At 40.4% G+C, this 10,308-nt stretch overlaps 1 protein-coding gene across 1 annotated transcript; it reads right to left on the bottom strand.

The window, feature by feature from the left end:
* Positions 1-1,275: 1,275 nt before the first annotated feature.
* LOC147881583 (ATP-dependent Clp protease adapter protein CLPS1, chloroplastic-like) lies at positions 1,276-2,833 on the bottom strand. The gene is made up of 3 exons (XM_087401759.1): positions 2,639-2,833; positions 2,313-2,511; positions 1,276-2,036 (listed from the first exon to the last, which is right to left on the bottom strand). Exons 1-3 carry the CDS (start codon positions 2,694-2,696, stop codon positions 1,775-1,777), a joined length of 519 nt encoding a protein of 172 aa, XP_087257885.1. The 5' UTR covers positions 2,697-2,833; the 3' UTR covers positions 1,276-1,774.
* Between the last annotated feature and the right edge of the window lie 7,475 nt (positions 2,834-10,308).

The following is a 10,308-nucleotide window of genomic DNA, read 5'->3' as shown; positions in this document are numbered from 1 at the left end:
TACTTCCTGCTTCTCACTGGAAGCTCAGATATCATTTCATGTTGGCATCCCTCCAGCTAGTATGGAATTATTTGTATATTGCGCACAAACTAGCAGTGAATATATATATAATGAATCTCGGAACATGCCCAAACTCCTCTAAAAACATAACACATAGTGCAGTTTCAATCTCATCAGAGTCATTCGCAAGGTTGAAAACCATAAACTCCATCATGCATAGCAGGTACTAGGTACAATGACATCTCTATTGATGTCATCAAAGCTCAACGGTGGATATAGACATAGTATAAAAATAATGCTCTCACATACATATCCAACACCCACACATGCTTGACCATCCATTTATATAAAGATCTCCATACTGAGTTTCTGTCAACACTCTGGAAGTGAAGGGCAGACTCACCATGACAAAGATTAACAGAGAACGCTAATCAAAACATCAGGCAAGGGATCGCTAGTTTATTGAGCACCTTTACTCCTTATCCCTTTTTCATGACCTTTGCCTCTCTCTTTCGGGGCCTCAAGTATTTTAGGACATGACTCTTCTTGGGCTCTCTCGGTCCGACAACATTTAATTGAGTCATGCTCTTCGGAAAATGTTCTTGGTAGCGAGCATTTCAGCGTGGCATATTTGGAGATCTAGATGCACAAAGGCTTTGGATGGTTCCTAGATTCACCCTTCCTTGACAGCCATTTGGGTGAGCAGGTAGGGGTCTTCTTGGGCAGCTTCTACCAAGAGGACCACTTTCCTTAGGAGGAGTGGCTCCCCATTTTTCTCGGAGTCTTCCACAAGGTTAAGGTGCCATTTTTAGCCTATACCTTCAATTTTTCTAGCTCTATTGCATGAGTTTGATTTTTCCCTTTAATGATGTTTAGTTTCTCCTTGCATGATGTATTTCTCCCATGAGCTTTGCCTCTTGGAGCTTCTTTAAATACTTAATAAAAGTCTTAAGTAGTCCAAATTCCCTTCATTGAAGCTACAACGACTTGTGAAGACTACATTTCATTTTGGCATGATAGAAGAACCAAAAGGTGTTTCTTAACTCAAAACTCTGTTTAGAGTTCTACTTGGGCTTTCTAAGGAATTCATTGACTCATAAGTTAAAAGTTAAAAGGACAACTATGTTCACAATGCGTATTGAGACAATGAAAGCTGATCGTGTACATTGGCAAAAAAAAGACCATTTGGAGCTGGAGAATCAGAACAAAGATAACTTCTATACAAAAGAATCATTGTTTTCATTTGAACGGACTTGTGAATGAGGGGATGAGCGAGGAGGTGTTGGGAAAATGGAAAACCACGCATACACACCCACACTAGTGCACATACAAGCGGATACCTGTGCTGACCACCAACTCCATGGTTTGCATATGCAGTACACAGGAATAAGAACGTTGCTGACATTAAAATTACCTTCCAGAACTATAGTGTCTTCACAGTCAGAAAGAGGAGAAGACCATTTTTATTGCTCATAGTACAAAGTAAGCAAGAGTGCTCAAGTGACACTTCAATTGCTTAAACTTCTTTTAGCTTATACCTGTACAGCAGTTTTCATGAACTCTGAAGACAAGCACAGGCACTATGCAAAGATAACGAGTACAACTTTCCATGGCCCATCGGAAACAGCATCACATAAACCTTGTGAGATTTTAAGTAAAGCATGACGCCCTCTCGAAAACTGCACTGCTCCTTTTTTAAGACGCATCTGTGAATTAATTCCAGAGGATATCTTGAAATGTACATACCATGCACCAAGAATACAGGTTCATGTTTTCAACAACCACTGCTAGCAGGTTCTATAGAGCTTAGTAAACCATTTCCCCTGAGCTGCATGCAATGATCTTCTGCATCTGCTTGACCACATATGATCACCACTGCCAACCCATTGTAATGAGCCTCTTGCATGATGTTGACAGCATTGTCCAAAGTCATTCCAGGGATAACTTTCATAAGTACTTGCACCACGTATTCGCGTTTATTGTAGTTATCATTGTGCAGCAGCACTCTATATGGGGGTGACATCTTACGTGATTTTCTGCGACAGAAACGGTACGGTCAACTTCAATATTCGACTGCATTCTCTAGTACACCTGAAAATGATGATCAATACTGCTTAAACGCCTAAGCAAAATTCAATCCAAAGTCAGCGGCCTTGTAGACATAAAAGTTAGGAAAATGAACAACCCACAGACGCTAGACAGATCCTGCTTGAACCCACAACGTCCATCAGAAGTCTTGCTTCGCAGGAAGGCTACTGGACCGATGCAAATACTGGAAAAACAGCTGCCCATCTCAGGTATAAGGGAAATACCGGAGATCAAATTCGGACTCGCGCCCTGGCGCAGTTCTCTCAATCGTAGGCTTGTCGAGTACACCTCCTCCCGAACCGCCTGGAAAGGCCGCCTTACTTGTTGTCAAGGCAGTTTTGTACTGCCTTCCGTAACCTGAAGGGTTTATGACAGGCTTTCTCTCGAACGTCGCCATGGAATCGACAATCACAACAGGACCGTCTGTCGACCAAACAATGAAGAATCCAGAGTTAAATGGAGAAAAGGTGACCTCTGAAGCTCAAAATGCCATATATCTGCTGCAATTCGTGAAGCATGACTCCCACAGTCGCTTGCAAAGACTTCATACCTGTCTCTCTAAAAACCTGCATGGGAGCAGAGACCCGATGTAGGAGGGCACTGGCCATGGGGACGGTGTGACGGAGAGAGATCCGTAAGATAGACCGGATCCCTCTGCTTGCAACTGCCAAAGTCGGACACGGTGGCTTGCGTAAATATACGAAATGAAATGAAAATAGTGTTAATTTTGTGTGGAACAAATGAGATGCTTTTTTAAAGGGTCTATATTCCCTCTTTTCGGGAAAAGAGATTTCATGTTAAAGAGAGAGAGAAGAAAAATACAAGAAGTAACACTAAAACAACATGAATTTCATTCATGTGGCCTGCCCTAGATGGTGAGCGGAAAAATCTGAGAGAGAGAAAGAAAGAAAGAAAAAAGTGGAGGATTTCAAGGAATAAAGAAGAAGAGGAGAGAGAGAGAGAGAGAGGGGGAGGTGGAGAATTTCATGGGATAGGAATAGAATACTCAAATGCTCCTCCAATCAATGCATGCCAATAAAGTGAACATAAAAATAACTAAATACTTGATTTTTCTCTTATCATCCTACGTGGATCTTAAATAGGGGGTTTTCTTGAAGTTCATGCACGCAGGTGACGTCCCCCTTTAATGAAGAGTGAATTCCCTGGGTTAAGTATGCCCAAATATACGATGATATGATGGGGAAATTTTAAGTTGGAACTTCAGAGCAAGTAGGTTTTGTTCCAAAGTTCAACAAATTTTCCAATTTGAAAAGGAAGGGGCACTTTAAGAAGGAGGTTCCTCAAGCTCCACCTAAGAAACCTCAAACACAAAATTATCCTCTCTTGAAGAAAGAGGATTATGAAAGGGCCAGCCAAGAAAAACTTTGCTTCAAATATTTGGGTAAAGACTATGCTACTTGGAACTGCCCTAAAAATAAACAAGCAGGAGCTAAAGCCCCAAATAGACCTCGACAAAAACAAGTGCATGCGGCACAAGTGTTGCTGCTTAATGGTATTGAAAAGTACACTGAGGTAGAGGTCTATATGAGGATAGCACCCACATGTTCTATCTATCATTGGCAATGTGGCAGCCCACCTTTGGTCCTCATGATTTAATGAGGATGCATGGAAAAATTAAGGAGCAAAGAGTAAGAGTGATGGTCGATGATAGTGCAACACATAATTTCTTGAACTATTCATTAGTTAAGAAATTAAGATTGCTTGAGAGTCTCATTGCCCATAAATATGTGGTCTCTTTGGCAAAGGGCAGTGATAAAAAAGTTTGGGACACCATGATACATGGTGGGGAGGTGGATATTCAAGGTTATCAGGATGCCTTGGATTTCCAAATCATCCATCTCAACCGAACAGATGTAGTACTTGGTCGAGAATGGTTGTATAGTCTTTGGCATAGCTTACAGTGGAGTTATCTTAATAACTCCATTATGTTTGAAAACGAGGGTAGAGTCTTCTAAATTCAAGGAGAACATGATGCTCTTTAACTCTCCTCTTATTTGTTCGATGGAATTGGAACAACTACTACACCAAGAAGAATGCGAGGTATATCTCTGTGAACTTACTTTTATTGGTCATTTTATGTCTTCGGCATCGGAAAGAACTAATGTTGTTTTTGATAATGTTAAAAATTATAAATCTTCTTTCAATGATTTAATGTTTGAATTTAAAGATGTTTTTCCGTCTGATTTACCTGATGTTTTATCTCCTATGAGAGAAGTAGATCATAAAATAGATTTAATTCCTGGATCTATCCCCTGTTCGTAAGCCCCCATATAGGCTTGGTCAAACGGAGGAACGTGAGGTCGAAAGATAGTTAACGGAATACCTTAGGAAGGGCCAAATCTAATCAAGTAGCTCACCTTGGTCTGCACCAGTTTTATTGGTAAAGAAAAAGGATGGTACTATGCGTTTATGCATAGATTACCGAGCACTAACTAAAATCACCATAAAAAATAAGTATGTCATGCCTTGCATTGATGAGCTCTTTGATCAATTGCAAGGGGCAAAATACTTTACTAAAATTGATTTAAGATCAGGATATCACCAAGTATGAATTAGGGAAGAGGTTGTCCCTAAGACATTATTTTGTAGTAGCTCCTATCTTAAAAGTAGTGGATCCCAATGAACCATTTGTGGTTGAGACAGATGCCAATGATTTTGCTGTTGGGGCGGTATTTGTACAAAAAGGACAACCAATGGCTTTTGAAAGCAAAAAGTTAGATCGCGCCCAATGGAATTACTTGGCATATGAAAAGGAACTATATGCTATAGTTTATGCTTTAAAAAAGTGGAGGCATTACTTATATGGTGCAAAATTTGAGATCATCTTTGATCAGGAGAGCATTAAATGGATTTGCAATTAGCCAGAGCTTAAAGGTAGAAAAGCTAGATGGGATGAGTTAATGCAAGAGTTTGATATACAATTGACATATAGGAAAGGGAAGTTCAATGTGGTAGCAGACTCTCTTAGCCAAATGCCAATTGTTAATGAATTGAGTTTTACTCAATTTCAGAGTGATTTCCTAGAGTCCTTAAAGAGGAAATGTGAGTTTGATCCTCACTTCTCTAAAATATGGAAAGCAATTAGAAATAGGGATCCAGCTAATTGAGAGGCTTTCACTGAGGAGTCGCATGGAAATATTGATACACACAGGTTGGGGATAAAGGACTCAAGTGGAAAAAATATACTATTGAAGATGGCTACCTGCTCTACAAGGGTAGAGTATGTATCCCGGATAATAATGACATTAGGCGCCAAATTCTTTTTGAATGTCATGATAGTTCTAGTGCTGGACACCCGAGAATTCCAAAGACATATGTGCTTCTGAAAAGACAATTCTTTTGGCTTGGAATAGGTAAGGACGTCCAAGATTATGTATTGAAGTGCCAAAAATGCCAAGTCAATAAGGTTGAACGCCTTAAGGTAGGAGGTCTCCTACACCCATTGGAGATTCCATTTGGCAGATGGGAAAGCATCTCCATGGATCTCATTGTGGGATTACCTAGGACACAGAGGTCGGTGTGGGTAATTGTGGATCGGTTGACCAAGATGGCTCATTTTATTGCTGTCAGTGAAGATGTTAAAACTCTAGAATTAGCTAGGCTATTTGTGGAGCATATCTATAGATTATATGGGCTACCATCCGGTATCATTAATGACCGGGATAGCAAATTTAATAGTTATTTTTGGAGGGTTGTGTTTAAGAGATTAGAAACTTCATGGAATATGAGCACCGTGGATCATCCACAGAGTGCTGGTCAAACTAAAGGGTCAATTAGATCATTGAGGATATGCTTCAAGCATATGTAAGTAAACGGAAAACTAATTGGGAACAATATCTGCCCATATTAGAATTTGCATATAATAGTGCCAAACATTTAGCTACAGGGTTTAGTCCATTCATGATGATGTATGGATTTCAACCAAGAGCCCCAATGACAGTGGGACTCAAAAAAGAGAAGGTTCAAGCGCCAAAGACTTTCTTGAGGATATGAATCAAATGCTTAAGTTAGCTAAAGATAGCATAAGAAGAGCTCAGGATAGTAGAGCACGAAGTTATGGAAACCCCCCCGTAGAAAGTTAGAGTTTGACGTAAATGAGAAAGTCTACCTTAAGGTACCTAAATCTTTAGAATCTCTAAAGATAGGTAAATGTCCGAAGTTGTCTCCTAGGTACTGTGGACCATTCATAATACTTAAGAACTTGCTTACAAATTAGCCTTACCTGAGGGATGTAGAGTACATCCAGTTTTCCATGTCAGTAGGCTAAAAAGAAAATTAGGAGATGATGATAATCTCATTGGAAATGAAGTCCTAGTTGAACTCATTGAACCTGCATCTTTACCACATGAACCAGAAAGGATTTTAGATAAACATGAAAAAAGAACACAACATACTATATGGCAAGAATGTTTGGTTAAGTGGAAAGATAGATTTGAAGAGAGTTCAACATGGGAAAGAGTAAGCAGTCTCCAAAGGAGGTTTCCCAATTTTGTTTTTGAGGACGTAAACCATTCTTAAGGGGAAGGGAATGTTACGTCAGCCATAATCTTGCTATCATCTTGTGTGGTTATTGGTGAAGTGGGAAACCAAAGGGCTCGATAATGCTTAGTTGATGGGAGCCTAGAGGGTCGGGGACTAGGAACTATCCTAAGCAAGAATGGGGAGTGCAATGTTAAGGCCTAAATGCCCAAAAGGTACTAAGGTCCTTTAGGGACATGTGGCACTCAGGTGGGCTCCAAGTGGCAAGCATTGGGTTCAGGGGAGATTTCTAGAGACAGGCTCCACAAAAGGAAGAGGGAGGAGAGTTCACATATGGAGATCAGAGGGAGCACTCTAGGAGTCGTGGTTGGGTGGAGAATTAGAGTTGAGCCCTTATTTGTGGTCTTGTAACACTGCAAAACCCCTATCCAAATTTGAGATTTAGCATCACCTTGATCAAGAATGACTAGGTTACGAAGCCATAAGCCTTCTCCAAATCATTCAAAGGAAGAAATTGCTAAATTTGAATGAGCACAAAATTGATAGCTAGAAGCATGTTGAGAATAGCCTGGTGAATACTGAGACCATGGAGGAAAATGTATTGCAGGAATGGAGAGACCTGGCATCACCATAGCTTTGGCCGTAAGTTTATAGGCTCCATGAGCATAGTAAGAGGCCACCAATCACTAGGTGGCAGTTGATTCACATACTTGGGGATGAATTTAATAACACCTTGACTGATTGAATGAGATAGTTGACCTATTAATCAACAATGATCTAAGAGGGTGGTGAGATCCTTACCACAAAGCTTCCAATAGTACTAATAAAAGTCAATAGGAGTTTCGTCGGGCCCTAGTGACTTTTTGGTTGCCATAGATTGGACAACATACTATAGTTCTATCTCTATAAAGGGTGTCCTGAGAAACAATAGCGGGTATAGGTTCCAAGAATTTACTTACTCTAAGATCATAATTGACAGTTGGTAGAGGCAAGGTGTTGATGGTCTTTTTTGATCCTGAGTTGAATCCCATTCCAACTTGGTGCAGGTGTGTGCATAATTTGACCAAAGATGCTCACACTTGCAATCCCAAGGTTGTGAGAACTAGACTTCTACTCCATGCAAGGTGTTGAAATAGATGCCATAATAAGATACTAACAAACGGGGGGTTTGTGCTGCGTGGGCAAGCTCTATGAAGATGCGTGATCTCTCACTCAAGTGGAAATGTGGATTGAATAGGAATGCAACACAGATCAATAATAAACAATTGTATTATTTCCAATGGTGTGAACTCGGTACAAATAGTTCATGGCTGCAAACCAACACCGGGCTCTCTCTTGGCTCACTCCTACTCGCCTCAGGTTAGACTCAGGACACTATGAGCCAGCAGCTCAGATGCTATGTCTTCGATCCTCTACATGCACAAGATTAGTTAGAATGAGAATCCCTTACACCTCACTCTCTACTTCTTGTGAACCTAGACTCACCACTTGAACTGAAGCGGCCGGGTCAACCGCCTTCCTAACCCAAAGAGGAAGCTTGAGACAAAGGAGCAACAATAGCAACAAAAAAATGACACAAACAGACATCCAATCAGAGATGTTCCACCACTGAGCCTTTGACATTCAAACATATATTGGAACATGTTCAAGAAGACAAGCTGTGAGGCCACAGCTCAGGGTAAGCTGAGGATAATGTTAACCCCTAGGTTAATAGGCAACTTGGGCTAGTCATAACTTGGGTTGCACCAGTTCTGGCGAAGATCATCCAAAAAGGATTTGTCAATGCCATTGAGCAAAGTAGTGTACCTCCAGGTATCATAGAGGGACACTAGCAAGCACTACTTGTCCTTCATCTTTGCTCTCATTGTTTGGAAGGGGCCATTCGATTCCAAGGTGAATGGCACCATCAACAATTGGCCGTTGTTTTGGTCCCCATGGTGACAGTCCTAGTATAATGTTGGGTCAAAGGCTTAGGAGGCCACGGGTAAATTCCTTTGAAATCTATTGGGGCAATATGAGGATGCTTTCTGCCAGGCATCAATCTAATCCCTCACTAGTTGATTGAGCTTGAGAGCAAGCCAATTCCTATCTTTAAAAATGGTATTGTACATGCAAATTATGTTACTCATTGGCATAAATCATTTTACAAAGATGGTCGGCATCGTGTTATGATATGCTCAAAATAAATTTCAACCTCTATCAGTGTAGTTCCAAGCAAGTATTCTACCAGGCAAAATGGTTGCACAAAATAGAAAGGTAGTTGCTGCATTGTCAGGGGTGGCATATTTATGAGATATTGGGCAATTTCAACCCTCTAAATTGCAAAGGCTACTTGTTACCTGTCTGCCCTATTCAAAACAATCAAGTCAAATGCATAGGTTGCCTGATATGTCCCAAATCGGATCAAGTTTGTCGTCCAAAAATGCTTGCTAAAATTATATGGAGCATGTTGGGCGATCAAACCATTCCTCATTTGGTGTATACAGTGGCCTAAGGGGAGCAATTTCTACCAGAACTCGCATCTATTCCACAAACAACTTTGGGCAGACAAAGCCAGCTTGTTCACTTGTATCCTATCCACTTTGTATACTATCTACCCCAAAATCTATATTTCCAAAATGTAACTGTCTTCCATGATCAAAATGATGAGGAGGGGAGGTTTGTGTTTCCCTATCAAAAAAACTGAGGGGAGAAGTCTGTATATTTTTGTCAAAATGACTTACCCTTGTATTAAGTTGGAACTCGGGATCAAGAAGTAGTAATTCCCACCAATTTGAAGTCACAGTTTTAGAAAGCACCAATTTGAGACTTTTATTGGTGGACTCCACTTGCCCATTACACGTTGGTTGTATCCACTCGATGTACCACCATAAACTAACTCTTGGTGAGCAATTCAAATACTTCATTCATAAAATGAGTTCCTTGATCACCGTCAAACTCAATTGAGCATTAATATTTGCATATAACATTTTCAAAAAGGAACTTGGAGCCAAGTTATCTCCGACAGCTTTAGCTTCAACCCATTTTGTTGCATAATCTGTAGCTACAATGATGATTTCTTTTAAGTAACTATATTCTTTTTTTAAAAATTAATTGTATTCTTGAAAGGAACCATAAAGTCAAGGTCATATATATATATTTTAAATTAATTGTATTCTTGAAAGGAACTATAAAGTCAAGACCATATCTTTGAAAAATTTCCCTTGATTCACTCGATTGCACATGCATATAATCAGGGGAAGCATTCTACCTGTGCATTGGCAAGCATCACATTGAACACACAATGGGCATGTGGATCTATAAATAGAGTATCCCACCACAATACAACCTATAACACTTTTGTAGCAGTGAGGTCTCTAGCAAAATGGCCTCAGTAGGCCCCTTATGAGCTTCATCAAGGCAAAATTGTTAAGGCATTAACAGCCTGCCGGGTTAGCACAGATTCCAAGGGGTGCAAGTGGCCGCAACCCTTCAGTCATTGGTTGCAACCACATACATTGCATATCCACAGGACCAAGTGTCTCTTGATCATTATGCATAATCACGGATTCAAATACACCGTGTCTTCATTCTTTTTTGCATACTCTGTGTTGCGTGTGTGTGAGTATGCACATTATCTTCTTTTTGTAGCACCTATAGCTTAGGACGTTACACATTGGCAGCCACAATTAACTCAGAAGTTTCATACATGTGGGGTGTGCATCGAGCCCTATGGTGCAC

This window comes from Dipteris shenzhenensis, chromosome 30, assembly GCF_047967505.1.
Source record: "Dipteris shenzhenensis isolate YYH24624 ecotype China chromosome 30, Dip_SZ_1.0, whole genome shotgun sequence".
Lineage (NCBI taxonomy): Eukaryota > Viridiplantae > Streptophyta > Polypodiopsida > Gleicheniales > Dipteridaceae > Dipteris > Dipteris shenzhenensis.
Note: the sequence above shows the minus strand (reverse complement) of the source record. Positions and strands in the feature narration are given on the sequence as shown.

Coding starts and splice junctions, on each gene's coding strand:
- LOC147881583 (XM_087401759.1), bottom strand. CDS start 2,696: ATGGCCAGTGCCCTCCTACATCGGGTCTCTGCTCCCATGCAGGTTTTT. Junction 2,512..2,638: donor GCAGGTTTTTAGAGAGACAG/GTATGAAGTCTT, acceptor TTTGGTCGACAG/ACGGTCCTGTTGTGATTGTC. Junction 2,037..2,312: donor GAGTCCGAATTTGATCTCCG/GTATTTCCCTTA, acceptor TTTCTGTCGCAG/AAAATCACGTAAGATGTCAC.